This window comes from Podarcis pityusensis, assembly GCF_964106645.2.
Source record: "Podarcis pityusensis genome assembly, chromosome: 15".
Lineage (NCBI taxonomy): Eukaryota > Metazoa > Chordata > Lepidosauria > Squamata > Lacertidae > Podarcis > Podarcis pityusensis.
Genome location: NC_138040.1, coordinates 32,977,768 through 32,998,644, shown reverse-complemented (window position 1 = coordinate 32,998,644; position 20,877 = coordinate 32,977,768). Strand labels below are relative to the sequence as shown.

The window sequence follows — 20,877 nt, the reverse complement described above, 5'->3', positions numbered from 1 at the left end:
TCACAGTTATCTTTTAAGGATTATCTGTATTTGTCCCATTTTGTGATAAATTTTTGGTCGTCATGATTCCTAACTTTCCCCATGAGTCTTGCCATCTCGGCATATTCAAATAATTTTGTCTGCCATTCCATTTTTGTCAGTATATTATCTCCTTTCCAGCACTGGGCTGATAGCAGTCTTGCAGCCGTGGTTGCATACATAAATAACATCCTCAAATCTTTTGGTATATCTATACCTATAATACCTCAGAGAAAGGCTTCAGGTCTTTTTGGCAAAGGTTAATTTAAACTTCTTTTTTAGTTCGTTGTAAATCATATCCCAAAATCCCTCCCCCTCCTTTTCTTTTGGTAATATATTTGTGCTGAAGAAAAGTAGCTGCGCTCCCTCCAAATTGGAAGGCTGTCTCCACAAATAAGGCACACAGCCCTGCCCAGGAACCCCAGCAGCCCACACACCCTGCCAGCGAATGCAGGCAGACAAACATATAAATAAGCAAAGAAGGTGGCACAAAGTTCTGCTTTCTGTAGACAAGTCGCCTGGTTTCCATCCCACTTAATGCAACGAAATACGACTCTGCCAGCCATCTCCTAATTGAAATTGCTGAAAACCAACCCGAGTCCCTTAGGAGCTGCCGGCACGCCGGCACTGACATCCCCTGGCTTGGCAAATAGGATCACGGGAAAATTCCAACAAAAGCTCTAAGTGAGCAGATCGCGTCCTTTCCCCATCTAGCTCTGCGGACGTGGGAGAATTTCTGGGTCAGGCTGTTAGAAGAAATCCAGGCTTCTTCTTGACGCTGATGGGTTTCAGTCGATGGGGACTCAACTCTCATTTTACCTTGCAAGTCCAATAACCTTTGGAGAAGCCTTTTCCAAGCTGCTGCCCTCCAGATATGGTTGGAAGGCAACTCCCACCAGACCCAGCCAACAGGACCAGGGGCCAGGAATTGAAAGCCACAGCAGCTTGAGGGAAGGCTGCTATAGTTTTTCACATACCTAAATGCGATAAAACATCAAACATTAAAAACTTCCCTAAACAGGGCTGCCTTCAGATGTCTTCTAAAAGTCAGGTAGCTGCTTATTTCCTTGACATCTGATGGAAGGGCATTCCGCAGGGCAGATGCCACTACCAAGAAGGCCCTCTGCCTGGTTCCCTGTAACCTCACTTCTCGCAGTGAGGGAACCGCCAGAAGGCCCTCGGCGCTGGATCTCAGTGTCCGGGCTGAATGATGGGGGTGGAGATGCTCTTTCAGGTGTACTGGGCCCTCTGCCTGGTTCCCTGTAACTTCACTATTTGCAGTTACAGATGGGTAGCCGTGTTGGTCTGCCATAGTCAAAATAAAAAAATCCTTCCAGTAGCACCTTTAAGACCAACTAAGTTAGTTCTTGGTATGAGCTTTCGTGTGCAAGCACACTTCTTCAGATACACTGAAACAGAAGTTGCCAGATCCTTCTATATAGAGAGAAGGTGGGGAGGGGGATCAGCTATCTGCCAATCTCCCATTCCCACCACCCTTCTGAGTAATACCCCTCCCCACCTTCTCTCTATATAGAAGGATCTGGCAACTTCTGTTTCAGTGTATCTGAAGAAGTGTGCTTGCACACGAAAGCTCATACCAAGAACTAACTTAGTTGGTCTTAAAGGTGCTACTGGAAGGATTTTTTTATTTTCACTATTTGCAGTGAGGGAACTGCCAGAAGGCCCTCGGAGCTGGACCTCAGTGTCTGGGCTGAACAATGGGGGTGGAGATGCTCCTTCAGATATACAGGGCCGAGGCCGTTTAGGGCTTTAAAGGTCAGCACCAGCATTTTGAACTGTGCTCGGAAACATACTGGGAGTCAAAGTAGGTCTTTCAGGACCAGTGTTACTGGTATATGGTCTTGGCGCCAGTCACCAGTCTAGCTGCTGCATTCTGGATTAATTGTAGTTTCTGGGTCACCTTCAAAGATAGCCCCACATAGAGCGGGGTATGTGAATACTTGCCAGTGTTGTGGGATGTGCAGCTGCATATGCTGCCAGCACAGAGATGGGGAATGTGTGCTCCTCTAGATGTGGTTGGACTCCAGCTCCCACCATTCCCAACTACTGGCAGTGCTGCTTTGAGGCTGATGAGAGCTCAACGATAAGTCCCCCATCCCTGCCTTAGCATCTTACAGGTGATGATTGGGACATGCTTGCAACATTCCCATTCTAATAATAAGGTTTTCATCATAAGCCACACACCCAGGACCAGCATCAGGAATCAGCGTGGTTGAGCATCTACCATGTCCCCCTCAGTTAGGGGTCCACTACCAATCCGTCCCCCTGCTGCTACTTCTCCTGTTGCTGCTTGCTCACCCTCCCTCTTCAAGCAAGCAGCAAGAGGAGCATAAAAAAGTGAAGATCTAATAATAATAAATAAATTAATAATAATAATAATAATACCCCACCCATCTGGCTAGGTTTCCCCAGCCACTCCGGGCAGCTCTCAACAGAATATTAAAAACACAATAAAACATCAAACATTAAAAACTCCCCTAAACCTTCAGATGCCTTCTAAAAGCCAGGTAGTTGATTATTTCCTTGACATCTGATGGGAGGGCATTCCACAGGACAGGCGCCACTACCAAAAAGGCCCTCTGCCTGGTTCCCTGTAACCTTGCTTCTTGCAGTGAGGGAACTGCCAGAAGGCCCTCAGAGCTGGACCTTAGTGTCTGGGCTAAACAATGGTGGTGGAGACGCTCCTTCAGGTATACTGGGCTGAGGCCGTTAGGGCTTTAAAGGTCAGTACCAACACCTTGAATTGTACTTGGAAACATACTGGGATCCAATGTAGATAGCCATATCTTTGTCATTTCTCTCTCTGGGAGGGGATGGTAGTAAGGAATGGATTGTGTCCATAGCAGAAGAGCGGCAATGACGGTGAAAGGACCTAGAGACCAAGTGAGATGAATTAAGGTGGAATGAGTGTGTGTTTTAGAGACAGCTAAGAGGTGGGTGATGTTGTGACCCCCTTCAGATACTTGAAGGGCTGTCGTGATGACAGAGCAAATTGATTTTCCATTGATCCAGAAGGCAGGACTTGAACCAACACATTCCATTCACAACAAAGGGGATTTCAATGAAACAGCAGGGAGAATTTCATAGCATGAGCTGCAGCCCAGGGGTGGAGAACTTTTTCCACCCTGAAGGCCACATTCCATTCATTGCAAGCTTCTGGGGGCCACAAGTGTGCGCTAGGGCCAGAGGCAAAAGCAGGTGGACCAACAAATGTGAGTTTTACCACCTTTTTGCATAGTAGGCTGGTTTCTTCACACACACCCCTCTCTCCTCTATCCAGGCAAGCAAGAAGCATTGCCAGAGTACAGAAGCATATTCCAGTCAGGTAAAAACACCTGGGAAAAGGTGTGAAGCAAGGCTGGCAAAGGAGTGTGAGAGCAAGGGTGGAAGTAGGCCTGGGGGAATTGCCAAAGGCCAGATAGAGAGTACCAACCTTGTGGCTCCCCACCCTTGGGAGCCAGTGTGGCATAATGGTTAGAGTGTTGGACTAAGGACCTGGGACAGCAGGGTTCGAATCCCCACGAGGCAGCCTTGGGCCAGTCACCGTGTCTTTGCCTAACCTAAGTCACAGCCTTGTTGTGAGGATGAAATGGGGAGGAGGAGAACCATATACACCACCTTGAGCTTCTTGGAAGGAGAAGAAGGCGTAGTATATAAACGTAAGAAAATAAGATTGCATCAGAAATCTTTTCTTCGGACTTTTTAAAGCAGGTGATGGATTACCACCAATCAGAGAAGCCGTAGCAGCAGATTTCCTGGCCTAGATGATCTTTGAGGTCCTGTTTAGCTCCATGATTCTATAAAGGAACGAAGCCCACAGGAACGCACCTTGTCCAAGGGCTGCCCCCCAAGCTTCAAACTGGCATCACCCACCTTCTCCGCTGTTAAAAAATGCTGAAAGCCCTTCTCCAAATGCCATATCCATTGATTATGCAGTGAATTAAAAGCCAAGAGCATGTTTGTCATTTCCAGTTAAAGATATAACAGAGAAACACAAGATAGCCCTGGAATATGTTATCAACACTTGGTGAAGTGGCCAGATGTACCTTCTTCACAGTTCCAATGAACAGGCATTTATCTGGATGTAACTAGGGGCCTCAAGATGCATTCACCCAACCACTCGGTTATCTTAGACTTCTCCAACCCCTGGGAATGGACCTGAATCCTGAAAAGGGGGCACAACTACCAACTCACACTCAGAATATTTGAACACAGCACTCCTCAAAGGAGTCCTAATAAGCAGGAAATGATTGTGGGCATATTTCCAGTATTGTTTGCAGTTCCCTAAACTAGGGATGAGGGAATCTGTGGCCCCCGCAGCCAACACGGTCAATGATTGGCCACATGTTCCCCATCGCCACCTTAGCCCCTTTGCCAACAGAACGTGTGAACATACCAACAGCACTTATTTTTGTGTGTGGATTAATCTCGAAATCAAGGGTAGCCAACAGAGTGTTGCACCACAACTTGCATCGCTGGTCATGCTGGCTGGAACTGATGGGAGCCAGAAAACCAACATTAGAAGGGAACAATGTTGGCTACCCTTGCTCCAAAGGTTGAAAAATGAAGGAAACCCAGGAGGGAAAGCTTGCAAAATATGCATGTTCTACCCAGCGCTGCCAGCCTTCAAATGCTTTTCCCACCCAAAAGCGCAAATCCGATTTAAGACTTCCAGCAGTCCAAAGTTCATTGTTTTAGTGGTTTCTTTCAAAGGGGTGAAAAAAAAGAAAAACCCTGATCCGTGAATTTAGTCAGCGGTTGCTGCTTGTTCTTCTTTCTCAGCCCCTTTATATATATATAAAAGAGCCATTATTTCCCCTCATCTCTTTTTCTCCCCAGTACAGGAGCAGAAATAAGCAGCAAACTCCCACACAGAAACTAACAGTTCTGCTGGTCCTGTTATTGCTATTTCCACGCTTAGCTTTCTGGCAACTAGAAATCGCTGTGCCACACAGAGCAGCCAACTTAAAAGATCCAAAAGACAGACTCCTTTTATTTAAAAGATTGCAATAAAAAAGTCAATGCACCACATCTAATTTAAAGTTATTAAATAAGCTCAGGGCAGCTGGTAGAATTTCCTATCCATCAGACAGGGAGGGGAAATTCCAAAATGTCACAGGGTTCAGGTACATGGTGTGCCATGCCTGGTTGCCTCGTCCACAACCATCTCAGAGAGGGGATCTTTCAGACCCTAAAGAAAAGACCCTAAAGAAAAGGTGGGCGTGTTCCCCCTCCCCCTGCGCCATATCAATATGAGAGTAGATTCAGAGACATCTCAGCACTTGATCACAGACTGCCATTCATAATAGTTCAGAAATAAAAACGAACAAAACAACCTGAGTGCTGCACCTCAACTTCAGTCTTTCCCCACCAGCTTATTGCATTCTAGCATGATTTTTTCTTTGCGCATTCCAAAATAAAATAATAATAATAATAATCTACAGATGTGTACGTACATTACAGCAGTCCATCGTGGGTGCCAATCTGATTAAGAGTTCCCCAGCCAACAGGAGCTAGATACACCCTGGGAAGGCAGAGATCTGTTTCCTTCTCCACTTACGAGAACTTGCTTTTTCCCTGCTGCCTCCAGAACAGATCTTTCTGTAGGTGCTGAAGTTGAGCAGAGCTTATTGCCTACGTAACCCACTTACTCTCAGCTGGGGAGCCTATCAGACCTACTCAGGCAGCTCCAGTTCTCCTCTTGCTTTTTAATTTTTCTCTCTCTCTCTCTCTCTCTCTCTCTCTCTCTCTCTCTCTCTCTTTCCCCAGCTTGTTTTACAGCAACTCCCCTCGCTTCTAACACCCTTTAAATACTTAAAGAGACAGGCAGCCCAGTTGGCATTAGAGAGCTCTTTGTGCCATAGAAACACAATCAAGAACAAACAGTACCCAGCTCGACATAGAATGGCCAATTCCACAGGTCTCTAGCAAGTGCCCAAATTATATTGTCGGTTGCCAGTGCCTGATCAGACACCAGAAAAAGAACCTGGAGAGCGGTGCCTCAAATATGAATAGCTGCATTGGTCCCAGGGCATAGTATGAAGACACATGATGCAGTGACCTTACTGAAGCTAAGCAAATATGGATCTGGCAAGCTCTTAGAGGGGAGCTGGCCTGCAGACTCAAACCCTCCAATAGTCCCTATTTTCTAGGGACAGTCCTGGATTTACAGGAGCCGTCCCAGATTCTCATTTGATCCCAGAATGTCCCGCTTTTCCTTAGTACGCCCCTATTTTCATCGGAGAAATGTTGAAGGGGATGAAGTTATGCGAACCCCTAAGCCAAGGAGATGAGTAGTTATACAACCCTTAGAAGGCATCTGAAGGCAACCTTGTATGGAGAAGGGTTTTTTATGTAAATGTTTTATTATGTTTTTTACATATGTTGGAAGTTGCCCAGAGTGGCTTGGGCAACACAGTCAGATGGGCCAGGTATAAATAATAAATTATTATTATTATTATTATTATTATTATTATTATTATTATTCCTCTGTTTATGTACTTAATTCGTTCCAGAGGTCCGTTCTTAACCTGAAACTGTTCTTAACCTGAAGCACCACTTTAGCTAATGGGGCCTCCCGCTGCCGCTGCGCCGCCGGAGCAAGATTTCTGTTCTCATCCTGAAGCAAAGTTCTTAAACCAAGGTACTATTTCTGAGTTAGTGGAGTCTGTAAACTGAAGCTTATGTAACCTGAAGCATATGTAACCTGAGATACCACTGTATTATAGAATAGGGTATCCCCATTTTCATCAGAGAAATGTTGGAAGGTATGCAAACTGTGTGTTCAATGCCTTGAGTTTGATCATGGAAGAAGGGATATAAATGCAATCAATTATGCCATAAGCTATTATTATTATTATTATTATTATTATTATTATTATTATATCCCACCTTTCCTTCAAGGAGCTCAATGAGGCATACACGGCTCCCCTCCTCCTCACTTTATTCTCAAAACAACCCTGTGAGGTGCATTAGGCTGAGAGGCAGTGACTGCCTCAAGGTCACCCAACCACCTCCATGGCTGAGGGGGGATTTGAACCCCCATCTCCCATGACCTCTAACCACTGCACCACGCTGCCTTTCTTATGGAGTAGTAGAGCCCCGTCTCTTCAGGTGTGTGTGAAGTGTCTGCCCAGGCGACAACAGAGGGGAAAATGTAAACATGAGACAAAATGCAAAACGTGGCTGTCTAGGGCAGGTGTGGGGAGCCTGTGATCCTCCAGACGTTGCTGAACTGCAGATCCCATCAGCCCCAGGAAGCATGGTCATTGGCTAGGGATTGTGGGAGTTGTAGTTCAGCAAAATCCAGAGGGCCAGAAATCCCCCACACTTGGTCTATACTGTTGTGTGCAAACTTCAAACGTGTGCAAGACAAGCAGATGCCCACTTTTGAGAGAAGCGTGGCAGGGAGAGAACGCATTCCACTTTCCCTCTTCCTAAACTGTTGCAGGGAAATGCATTTACAGTAGTTACACTGTTAGATGGATTTTTGAGGGTGAAAGGCCTAAGCCCAGCTCCATAAAGATACAGTGGTACCTCGGGTTACATACGCTTCAGGTTACTTACGCTTCAGGTTACAGACTCTGCTAACCCAGAAATAGTGCTTCAGGTTAAGAACTTTGCTTCAGGATGAGAACAGAAATCGTGCTCCGGTGGCGCAGCGGCAGCAGGAAGCCCCATTAGCTAAAGTGGTGCTTCAGGTTAAGAACAGTTTCAGGTTAAGAACAGACCTCCGGAACGAATTAAATACTTAACCTGAGGTACCACTGTACTGGATTTCTCCATTGATTTCTTATTAACATTTGTCACTTCCAAGCCTGAGAACGTTTGAAAATAGCTTCTCAGCATGAGCCAGGAAATGACCTATGGAGACAAATAAGTGGTTCTCTCTGTTATCTACTCTATAAGTCTTTTGATCCCTTAGCAGCTGCTCCATCCCATTCCACTCCCCACCTGCCTCTCCTGTTGTTGTTGTTTTCACTCTCAGACCCTAAATATGCCATGCCATTGAGTACATAAAGGACTTTTTAGGTGCCTCCTCCTCCTTCGTTTTTTCTAAAGAGACTTTTTTGTACTTTTGCAAACCTTCGGGTTCCCTCAAGCCTGCTTGTACCTTCCTCTCCTGTGTGGGAGAGACATGGTTTGTTTTAACGTTAAGGTCACTTCCTATGTCCCTAACCAGTTAGTTAAAAGTTGCAGCCCTAGTACAATGGTACCTTGGTTCTCAAACACCATGGTACTCAAACAACTTGGAACCCAAACAGTGTTCTGGTTTGTGAACTTTTTCAGAAATCGAACTTGTTCCGTTTTGAGTGTTAGGCTTCCAATTTGAGTGCCACACTTCCATTTTGAGTGTTACACTGAGGTCTGTCTGTTTTTGCTATTTATTTTGCGTTTTTGTTTTTGCGGCTTTTTTGTTTTGTTTCTGTGACTGTGTGGAACCCATTTCAACTACTGATGGATTGATTGTGTGACTGCAGTACATTGTTTATTGCTTTCATTTTACGGATCAATGGTCTCGTTAGATAGTAAAATTCATGTTCAATTGCTGGTTTAGGGGTTGTTTTTAAAAGTCTGGAACGGATTAATCCATTTTGCATTACTTTCTATGGGAAAGCGCACCTTGGTTTTGGAATGCTTTGGTTTTGGAATGGACTTCCGGAATGGATTAAGTTTGAGAATCAAGGTACCACTGTAAAAGGTTTTGATAAGTGTTCTGCAAATTGTCGGCCACTTTAACAAAGCAGCAAGAACACAGGTTTGCTATTTCATGAATACCAGAAGGTGTTTGCTTTGGACACCAGGAGAACTGGATCCAGGAGAGATCACCATGCCTGAATGTGTGGTGTTCCTGGGGTACTATTCCCCAAATAACCAGGATGGTGGGAGGGAGGGAGGGAGTGTGGCCCCATGATATAGAGCTTGCCCTGTATTCAGAAGGTTCCAAGTTCAATCCTAGCCAAAAGTATTCTGGATGGGAAATTACTGGAACCAGGACCACTGCCTGAGAAACAGGCGCCGGTTAGACAGGATCATAATGGCCAAATAATCTGCCCCAATTACTTCCTGTACTTGTGATATCAAGTGGAATTATACAGAGATAGTTCAGACACCTGTGGGTATCTTTAAAAAAAGAAAGATCATAGCTTTTTTGCTTCAGGCCTTTGAAACCAAGACAAATACACCCACACATCAAAGCAGCCTTGTGGAACTAGGACTTCATTATATAACGGCTGTGACAAACTGCAGCTGACCTTAGACTAGTGCAGAGATGGGGGAAGCTATGGCCCACCAGATGTTGCTGGACTCCAACTCCCATCAGCCGCAGCCAACACATCTGATGCCCAGGGATTATGGGAACTGTAGTCCGACAGCAGCTGGAGGGCCATGGGTTCCCTAGCATTCAAATAGCCGCTTGCTTAAGTCCACTTACAGTGCAATGCTTTCTGTGTCCACTCAGACATACGTGGGCCTAGGATTGCAGCCTTTCATATGGTGCTTTTAGATCTGAACCAAGTGCAGTGAGCCACTGAGTGCCAACTGCATACACTCTAACTGTCCCTATTTTCCAGGGACCGTCCCGGAATTACGAAAGCCACCCCGGCTTCTGATTTGATATTGAAATGTCCCTATTTCCTTTGCCAGTGCCATCCCAAGCAACAATAAAACAATGAACAGCATGGTGAAACAATGACTACTGCAATCGACACAAGGTAATATCACCAAGGCAACTATCAGGGAAAAAACAATAAACACCCATAAAAATGGCAAAAGTAGCTTCTTTCGCAAATAGGTTTTATCTTAAACAATAGGAAACGCAGTAAATAAAGAGTTCACTTGTAATATATGAGTAGTTCAGCGCTCATTTCTTCTCCTTCCAAAACAGATTTTATCTTGAACAATTGCAAAGGCAGTAATAAAGAGTCGACTTTTGAATAGCAGTGGTTCAGTGCTAAGGAAAATTAAAATTAAAAATAGGTAGAGAATGCATAATTAAGTGGCTGTCACCAATGGAAGCGAAAGCCTTGAAAAAGCTCAATCTGGAGGTCAAATGGCCAAAATATTGGGAAATTTTGGAACAAGATGGAGACAGATTGAAATTGCAGAGTTTTGAAAAACTAAAAAACAAGGTGCGAGACTGGCTTCATTATTATCAGATAATGGAGGCATACAATTTGGATAAGAAAATTGGCTTCCAGGTGGAAAAATCAAAATTAGAAACAGAACTGTTAGAACCCAAAACTAAGAATTTGTCAAGAATGTATAACTTGCTGCTGAAATGGAACACTCAGGATGAAACGGTGAAATCTGCTATGATTAAATGGGCACAAGATGTTGGACATAACATCATGTTCGCTGACTGGGAACAGTTATGGACCACAGGTATGAAGTTTACGGCATGTAATGCCCTAAGAGAGAATATTATGAAAATGATATACAGGTGGTACATAACCCCAGTCAAGCTTGCAAAAATCTACCATTTGCCTGATAATAAATGTTGGAAATGTAAAGAAACTGAAGGTACATTTTTTCACCTTTGGTGGACGTGCCCAAAGATTAAGGCTTTCTGGGAGATGATATCTAATGAATTAAAAAAGGTATTTAAATATACCTTCTTGAAGAAACCAGAGGCCTTTCTCCTGGGCATAGTCGGCCAACCGGTGTTAAAAAAGGATAGAACTTTCTTTATGTATGCTACAACAGCAGCAAGAATACTCATCGCAAAGTATTGGAAGACACAAGAGCTACCCACACTGGAGGAATGGCAGATGAAAATGATGGACTATATGGAATTGGCGGAAATGACTGGCAGAATCCGTGACCAGGGAGAAGAGTCGGTGGAAGAAGATTGGAAGAAATTCAAAGATTATTTACAGAAATATTGCAAAATTAATGAATGTTAGAGTGATGTTGGATTGAAATTAAGTGGCTTCTAGCTGTACAGGCTTTAAAGTTATAAATATATCAAGATTAAGGATTAGGATTAAAAAGGTTAAAAGAATGGAAAAATTGGTTTTTAATAGGTAAAAATTCAATGTTATATTATATTAAGATTAAGGATTGGGATTAAAAAGAAGGGAAAGGAATTGCTGGACTAACAAACTGAATTGGAATACAAAAGAGGGAGGTATGAGGAGGTCCGGGAAACAAGTAAATGTAAAAGTAGTGATGAAAAGAGGGAATTGTTTTTAACTGTTTTTTCTTTTTTCTTTTTGTATTTTGCATTGTGTATTTTTCTTCTTATTCTTGAATTTTTCTTTTTTGTTGATGTGATTCTTTCTTTGTGAAACCTTAATAAATATCATTTAAAAAAAAAAGAGAATGCATAATTAAGACATTACTTTGTAGTAAATAATATACAAGAGATGACAGTATGTAAATGCCTTAAAGCAGGGGTAGATCTACAACAAGCACGTCCAACAGGTAGTTTGTGATCTACCAGTAGATCACTGGACATTTGTGGTAGATCACTGGTAGATCACTGGCTCCCCCCAAAGCAGCTCAACATTTTTGCCCCCCAAAAACGGGGCTTTCCTCCTCCCTAAAAGAAGCTCAACAACTTTGACCTGAACCCTTTAAAAACGGGCCTTCCTCTTCCCTAAAAAAACTAAACAATTTCGACCTCAACCCCCCAAAACAGGGTAGATCACTGCCAGTCTTTAACTCTGTGAGATCTCAGTCTCTTGGGAGTTGGCCACCCCTGATCTACAAGAATAAAGGTGAGACTAAAACTAGTCTATTCGCACATACACAATGAATACCCCCAGTCCCACTAACACAAAAATCTCAGTAGAACCTTACCTGTCCCCACCTGCATGTCTCCATCGGGAGGAGCACAGAAAGAGGACGGTGTCCTTCTGTTTGTTAAACCTCCTTAGGAAACATGGGTAGGGCTCACAAATTTAAAATCATAGCAGTGAAAAGACCACAAACTGCCCAAGCAATGGCAGCTGTGGATGCGAGGAAGCATCCTGTTGCTTCTCCATGGCTGTGAGGGGAGGCTGGCTGTGAGGGGCAGGCAGAGGGCAGAGAATAAAGGGGGAACGAAGAGGAGAGCAAGAAGTCTTGATTTGGGGGGGGGGTTAAAAAAATGCTTTGTGCATCTGCGTCTAATCTTACCCCTTTCTAAAATTTATTTATTGGGGTGTGCATTTCTTTTTGTAAATCTACTAAGGAATAAAATCAAATCGGGATTAAGGGGTTTTCTCTTCCTTCTTTCTTTTTGAAATTGTTTTTATTTCATTTTACAAATATAAATTTATAACAATACCAAATCTATATCTGCATAGATTTCTCTGAATTTCGAGACTTCTCCCCCCACCCTCCATGGGTCCTATTGTCAACATTTTCAACTGCATATTTCATAATCTATATTTTAGGTCTATCCATATTGTCCTTAGTGCTTGTTACATTACAAGTGAAATTAAAATCCTGCTAATGTTTTCATCTGCTTACATCGGTCTCCTAAATAAATTATAATAACCCCCCCCCCCCATTCTTTCTTGAAGTTTTTGTCTTCTTTGGTCCTGAGCTTTCCAGTCAGTTTTGCTATTTCGGTGCAGTCTAACAGCTTGGTTTGCCATTCGTCTTTGGTAGGGACTCTTTCTTCTTCCCATCTCTGGGCTAGTAGCATCCATGCACTGGCGGAGGAATGGGGGGGTGGGGGGAGCGCACGGCCCCCGGCACCATCAGGGAGGGGGGTACCATCGCAGCCGCCCCCCCGGACACACGCCGCGCACCCCCACCATGCCGGGCGCCATGCCCCCACAGGCGGCATGCCACGCCCCCGGGACGCATGCCACTGCATCCATGCTGCAGTTGTCGCATACATAAAAAGTCTTTCCTGCTGCTTTGGGATGTAAAGGTAAAGATAAAGGGACCCCTGACCATTAAAGTCCAGTCACAGACGACTCTGGGGTTGCAGCGCTCATCTTGCTTTACTGGCCAAGGGAGCTGGTGTTTGTCTGCAGACAGCTTCCGGATCATGTGGCCAGCATGACTAAGCCGCTTCTGGTACCTATTTATGTACTTGCACTTTGACGTGCTTTCGAACTGCTAGGTTGGCAGGAGCTGGGACCGAGCAACGGGAGCTCACCCCATTGCGGGGATTTGAACTGCCAACCTTCTGATCGGCAAGTCCTAGGCTCTGTAGTTTAGACCACAGCGCCACCTGCGTCCCTCCTTTGAGATGTAGGTACCTACAATTCCTAATAAAAAAGCTTCTGGCTGGGATTAAGGGGTTTTCTCAGGACAACAGAGGGCATGTGTGCCATGGCCCATTGGGGTGGCAGCACTCACCCTTCTTCTGATAGAAGATGCTCTGCAGGGAAAGGGACAAAAATGGAGAGGGGGGTGTCAAGGAGGGTCAGTTGTGGAGGAGTGAGAAATGTCCCTATTTTCATCTGAGAAATGTTGGAGGGTATGCAGTTGGTGGGATCACAGAGCTGAGCGCTGTTGCACTCACAAACTGGGCTTCCTGCAGGATGCCGGCATAGATGGGTTGCTGACCTGATCCAGGCAGGGCTCTGATCATGCTATGTCCTTACGTTGTCAGAAGGGAGCTTTGCTGCTTATACCTAAAAGCTCACGGAAACGTAACCTGCCCCTCTGTCCAATCAAGGCAAAGCGTTCAGATTTAAGCCCAACCAGCCCCCAACAGGGCTTAAATCAGCTTTCGTCCTCTAAGGAGTTTGGCAGAGAGCAGACTAAATATCTCTGCACTATGAGATCTCTTTGCAGCGGTGAGTGCCTGTGTAATTAAATCCACGCCGAGAAAGCTGGGCGAAACTTTTGTGCCTGCCTGAGCCCAAGCGAAGTGAGAGGGTGAGAATTAACACGGCTCAACTGGATTCTCTCCCATCTGAGTTCCCTGCCCACATGGAAAAAAATTGCTGCCGAAAAATAAAGGCTTGGATGTTGCTAAGCAACCTTACAATTCTCCCACTTTATCTTGCAACTGTTCGGTGGCTTCTCTTTTCTTATCGCCCGGGGACTGATTTCTAAAATAAAAATAAAAATCTTTCCACTACCAGGTGCTGAAATTTATTACACCTCCCTGCCCGCCCCCATTCTTAAGTACCAACATGCTTGTCTGAAAATCAGACGCAAAAAATAATCACTGTGTTCTCCTGTATCAGAAGGAGTAGTGCTAGCTAGTTGTCTGACCTTATACTTCATATTTAGGCATGTTTAGATATAAGTATTGTGTATAGTTATGCTTTTTTAACTTGCTATCTTATGCACTGGCATTTTTTCTAGAAAAAGAGGTGCGGGAACTCACCATGAACGCCTCCCTTGTTCTCTTAAAATGGCAATGGTGCCCATCTAGGAACATACTCCTCAACATTTCTCTGATGAAAATAGGGACGTCCTATTCCATTATTCTTATTATTCTTATATTTTTGCCCCACCCATCTGTCTGGGTTGCCCCCAGTCACTCTGTGCAGCTTCCAACATATATAAAAACATAATAAAACATTTTTTAAAATGTCCCTATACGGAGCTGCCTTCAGATGTCTTTTAAAGGTTGTATAGTTACTTATCACCTTGCCTAGGGGGTCACATAACTCCATACCCTCCAGGATTTTGCCAGTGAAAATAGGGACATCCTAAGGAAAAGCGGGACATTCTGGGATCAAATCAGAAACAGAGATGGCTTCTGTAAATCCATGACTGTCCCTGGAAAATAGGGACACTTGGAGGGTCTGCCCGAGAGGTGCCAGAACTGAGCTCCGGCTGAAAACAAAAGCCATGATTTTATGGGTCATGATGTTTTGTGAAACACTTCTAATGTTAAAAGACAGCTGCTATGGATATAGATTCATATTTTTTAAAGTGGGATAGAAATCTACTAAGTAAATAATATCATAAGAAGAGCCCTATAGGTCCGTTGAGTGGAGCCGTCCAAATGAAACTCTGCTGCTCCTATCAGCCCCAGCCAGCCTTTGATGGCTGAGGCTGATGGGATTTGTAGTCCAAGTGATCTGGAAGGTGCCAGGCTGGGGAAGGCTGTTAGGTTTCTGTTATGCCATTGTGCAGTTCTTGGAGTCACAAGACTCTGTTGACATTCCAGACTGTTGGAAGTCTCACAGGAGACGGGAGATGGATGTTGATGTTACTGGTTTCCTGTTTCTTTGTCCTGTTGTTCTCTGTCTCTCACAGAGAGCAGACACATAATCTTTCCTGTTTTCCGCAGGTAGAAATAAAGTAGCAATGTAGCACATATTTCTGGCTCCTTCTGCTGCTGTCTGGGTACTCTGCGAATGGAGAGCGTGCCTGAAGTCTCATTCAAAGGCTTAGGTCATCAATCACCATCGGAGGAGAGCCTGGATGGGTTCCGAAGATACGTCGGAGGAGTAGCCATTACAGCTGGTCGTATGGGGGCTCCGACAGGCTGGCCTAGTCTAGGATCCTGTTTCCCACAGTGGTTCGCCAAGTGCCTGTGGGAAGCCCACAAGAGGTCATGAAGGCTGCAGCCCTCTCCTGTTGTTTCTTCTCGAAACCTTGTCCAAAAATGTACACTGCCTCTGAAACTGGAGGCTCCATTTAACCATCATAACCAACAATGGCTGATAGGCCTTGACCAACCAGGAATGCATCTAATCATGCAGCCGTAAGTTCCACAAATCAGTCGTGTGTTGTGTGAAGAATCATTCCTGAACCTGCTTCCAGTCGACACCATCAGTTCTGGTATCAACAAGTTACTAGATACAGTACAACATGCAGTATACTTTACGGGTCAAACTTCCTTTTTATTTTTTAAAAGCAGCTCCATAGCAAGGACAATTTGGATCAGTACTGCTGCAAGGTGGGGAGAAAGATTAAGCCTTGTTCTCCTCCACCGATTACCTGACGTCACTCAACCCTGCATATGGCTCCAGTGGTACTTTGGTTTTTGAATGTCTCCGTTGACAAACATTTCGGTTTTCGAATGCCGTAAACCCGGAAGTACATGCTTCAGTTATCGAACATGCCTCGGAAGTCGAACATGCCATGAGGCTTCCGCTGAATGCAAGATCCTGAGGCCTAGCTGTCGGCTACTGAGTTTTCCAACATTTCAGAACTCGAACAGTTTTCCAGAACGGATTACAGTGGTACCTCGGGTTACATACGCTTCAGGTTACATACGCTTCAGGTTACAGACCCGCTAACCCAGAAATAGTACCTCGGGTTAAGAACTTTGCTTCTTAAAAAAAAAAAAAAAAAGAACTTTGCTTCAGGATGAGAACAGAAATCGTGCTCCGGCGGCGCGGCAGCAGGAGGAGACCCCATTAGCTAAAGTGGTGCTTCAGGTTAAGAACAGTTTCAGGTTAAGAACGGACCTCTGAAACGAATTAAGTACGTAACCTGAGGTACCACTGTATGTTAAAAAACTGAGGTACCACTGCATTTGCTTCCCCTTCACAATTTAGAGCAGCTTGCTGGGTGAGGGGTGGGGTGGAGAACAGCCTGAGATGAAAGGGTTAACCCCCCCCCCCCATTCCCACTCCCCACAGATTCCTTCCCCCACCTTTCTTGGCACTGCTGCTATTTGGAAAAATGAAAATAACGACAGAGCTGCCCTCTGTCATAAACATGCATTGAGTTCAATGCAATCTGCTCCTTTAACTAAGTCTGTGGTCCATACTGGACAGAAAATCCCACTGACCAAATAGAACAGGGCTTGCTTTTAACTGCAAATTCACCTGTTGAGCGGCTTGCCACCTCGGCAGGTTGCTCCAAAGGGAACTGGCGCCGGCTCTGACGCTAAGCCGTCGAACCATGTGTGGCACCGCAGCCATTATAAACACAAGCGCAATTACTGTCATGTCGACTGCAAGCCTTGGCAGGTTTCGCTTTGTATTTATGTCATAATGCTGAAGGCTGTGATGCGCCGCAAATGTGGTGATGCTTAAAGGATTAATGCTGATCGCTCCAGTAATAACCTGTGCTGGTTAACAGCAACATCTTCCTTTGGCTGAGAAGGCGTTTGAAGGCAATTAGCCCGTTCTATGGAAAGCGTCATTTGTTAAGGATGCTGAGAGTTGTTAGCAGACCCCTCTTTCCCGCATATAGCTCTGTTCCCTAGCAAACAATGTCTCTTCCCGGGGAACTCTGGGAATTGTTGCTCTGTGAGGGGAATGCGGGGGGGGGGTCCCTCCAAACAAGACACAGCACCCTAAACAAGATACATTTCTCTTTTTGGGGGAAAAAATCCAAATAATTTTTATTTGGTTTTACAAAATTCAAATTATAATCATACTACAACAAATTCATAATTTAAAGATTCTTCCAAATCTTTGGACTTCTCACCTTCCCCTCCATTGGTTCTGTTGTTACCCCTGTTCTACTGCATCTTATTTAAATAATCCAATTTTTTTGGTAACTCTGTTATATCCATAGTTCTCGTTACATTACAAGTGTTATTGCAGTCCTGCTAGTGTTTTCAGCTCTTTTCAGTGGCCTTCTATGTAAGCTATAATTTTCCCCCATTTCTTATTAAAGTTTTGGTCTTCCTGGTTTCTGAGCTTCCTGGTCAGTTTTGCCATTTTGGCATAGCCCAACAATTTTATTTGCCATTCTTCTCTGGTAGGGACTACATCTTCTTTCCATCTCTGGGCTAACAACATCCGTGCAGCTGTCATTGCATACATAAAAAGTCTTTCCTGCTCCCTTGGAATTCCAGCACCTACAATTCCTAATAGAAAAGCCTCTGGGTTTGTTTGTTTTTAAATAAAAGTTATTCTAAACATTTTTTCAATTCATTATATATCATTTCCCAAAACGCTTTTATTACCTTACACGTCCACCACATATAATAAAAGGTGCCTTCTTTTTCCTTACATTTCCAGCAGATATTTGTTCCTGTCTTATACATATTCGCTAACTTACTAGGCGTTTGGTACCACCGATACATCATTTTCATATAATTTTCTTTCAATGTACAGCATGCCATGAATTTCAAATCAAGATACATTTCTCAATATTCTCCTGGGGGGGGGAGGCATGGTTTCGGCCAGGGAGGTGGGATACAACTATAATTTGTTTTTGTTTATTACTTTAGTAGTAGTAGTAGTAGTAGTAGTAGTAGTAGTAGTAGTATGGCTGTTTCAAGTGATACAATACTACCGATGGAGCCTAACAATGGCTATGAGCTACAAAAGCTACGTAGAACCTTGATGTCTAGAGGCACTTTTGCCACTGAATACCAGCTGCTAGGAGGCAACAGCAGGAGAATGTATTCATTTACCTGCTTGTGGGCCTCCCAGAAGCATCTCTTAAGGCCATGGTAGGAAAAATAATGCTGGACTAAATGGACCTTTGGTCTGATCCAGCCAGACTCTTCTTATGCTCTCCCACGAGCATGTCTATAGCAGCTGGGCAGACTTTATTATTACAAAGTTTGGGTGACTCCCCCTCCTCCCATGGGGTTCCAGACACTCACCCAGGGTGGTCCTTTGGAGACTTGAGACGTGGAGGACACTGCTGTACCTTTAAGAAATATAGTTTATACACCTATTTACACCTTCATTCTGCATGGAGGGAGTTCAGAAGGGGAGTGACCTAGCTAAGCCTGGCAGGACAGCTTACTCTATGGCATTAACTCCTTCATGCATCAATTAGACTTAAGCATGCTGGCTATGTGAGGTTGGTTATCCACACTTCTTATGCTATTAAGTTCAAGAGTGCTTTTAATTAGATTGCTTGAAGTGAGATGAATGTGTGTGTTTCCTTCTCGTGTTTGTCAGCCAGAAAATTTGTTTTTGGAACATGAGGTTTTTATAGCACTTCTCAAGTCCTCATCGTCTGTCTCGGTGCCTCTGTCTTGCAAACATAAGGTTCTATCTACTGCAAATGTTGCTCCCCCCCCCCCCCCTTGTGCTGGTATGGAGGAAGCTTTTGTTTTGCCCCTTGTTTTCAATAACATTTGCATTAAAATCATCTTTCAGCTTCTAAATAAAGACTCTTCCATTTCTGTGGCTCAGATCCCGACTCTGCTCAAACTAAGGTGATTTTGGTGCTTGTGAGTTTTATTGCTTTCAGTGGGTGTTTCAAACCTTGATGGTAATCCTCTATGGGAGACTAATTTTCTGTTTGATCTTAACCAGAAGGTATCTCAGTCGCTTTCTGAACCCATCCTGGATTTGCTGCTATCCAGCCTATCTCACTGCTGGATTTCTCCTTTCATCCCCAGGAGATGGATAGTGCTGTGGTCTAAACCACTGAGCATCTTGGACTTGCCAATCAGAAGGTCAGTGGTTCGAATCTGCGCAATGGCATGAGCTCCCATTGCTTTGTCCCAGCTCCTGCCAACCTAGCAATTTGAAAGCACGCCAGTGCAAGTAGATAAATAGGTACCGCTGCAGCGGGAAGGTAAATGACATTTCCGTGCGCTCTGGTTTCCGTCACAGTGTCCCGTTGCACCAGAAGTGGTTTAGTCATGCTGGCCACATGACCTGCAACGTTGTCTGTGGACAAATGCCGGCTCCCTTGGCCTGAAAGTGAGATGAGCACCGCACCCCATAGTTGCCTTTGACTGGACTTAATTGTCCAGGGATCCATTACCTTTTACCCTGCTTTCTGTTTCCCATTAAAATAGGGTTGCCATATTTCAAGAAGTAAAAAATCCGGACACAAAAAGTTGTTGTTTAGCTTTTTTGGGAAAGTTTCAAAACCTCAGACATTTTGACTATTTCCCGAAATTCCCCCCAAACACTGATTCCATCATTGGAATTCCAGACATGGCCAGGAAAATCTGGATGCATGGCAACCCTACATTAAAGCATAAAACTGGAACTAGGATAGGATAATGGGGAGCTGACTTATACTGAGTCGGACCATTAGTCCATCTAGCTCAGTACTTCCTACACAGTGAGTAGCAGTGGCTCTCCCAAGACGTCAGGCGCAATTCTCACCCCACCTTACCTGGAGATGTTGGAGATTGAAAGGGGACCTTTGGCATGCCAAGCAGATGTTCTACCACAGAGCTGTGACCCTTCCCAGTTCCTATTCAGATAAATGCTAAATATACTTCAGCAATGACAAATATACTTCAGCAATGACAAACCTAGACAGCATCTTAAAAAGCAGAGACATCACCTTGCCAACAAAGGTCCGTATAGTTAAAGCTATGGTTTTCCCAGTAGTGATGTATGGAAGTGAGAGCTGGACCATAAAGAAGGCTGATCGCCGAAGAATTGATGCTTTTGAATTATGGTGTTGGAGGAGACTCTTGAGAGTCCCATGGACTGCAAGAAGATCAAACCTATCCATTCTTAAGAAAATCAGCCCTGAGTGCTCACTGGAAGGACAGATTGTGAAGCTGAGGCTCCAATACTTTGGCCACCTCATGAGAAGAGAAGACTCCCTGGAAAAGAACCTGATGTTATGAAAGATGGAGGGCACAAGGAGAAGGAGACGACAGAGGACGAGATGGTTGGACAGTGTTCTCGAAGCTACCAGCATGAGTTTGACTAAACTGCAGGAGGCACTGGAAGACAGGAGTGCCTGGCGTGCTCTTGGTCCATGGGATCACGAAGAGTCGGACACGACTAAACGACTAAACAACAACATACTTCAGCGAACAGATAACATGGGTTATTGAAATATCACCTATGGGTTGTTGGCAACAAGTTGTTTTTTAACTTATTAATATGGAGGGTGGAAATACCGACAGGCATTTTGATGCCAACAATATCATGTGGATGTTGCAAAGAAAGAAAAAACACCCAGCAACCCTGGGATGTATCTGGAAAACCCACAATATGCACCCATTTGATGTAAGCACCTTGTGTGGATTGGCAATGCAGGAGTCACAAGTCTAGTGATGGAAGATATGTTTGTTTCTTGATCCACACA

At 44.4% G+C, this 20,877-nt stretch overlaps 2 protein-coding genes across 2 annotated transcripts in view; both read right to left on the bottom strand.

Moving 5' to 3' along the window:
* The window catches only part of NRGN (neurogranin), a 48,025-nt gene extending 42,254 nt beyond the window's left edge, over positions 1-5,771 (bottom strand). The window contains exon 1 of the mRNA XM_080982682.1: positions 5,496-5,771. Coding sequence (XP_080838808.1) covers positions 5,496-5,510 — 15 coding nt within the window. The 5' untranslated portion in view covers positions 5,511-5,771. The remainder of the gene's footprint in view (positions 1-5,495) is intronic.
* Positions 1-20,877, bottom strand: part of PANX3 (pannexin 3) — a 200,557-nt gene that overhangs the window by 121,965 nt on the left and 57,715 nt on the right. The gene's annotated exons all lie outside the window — the stretch shown is intronic.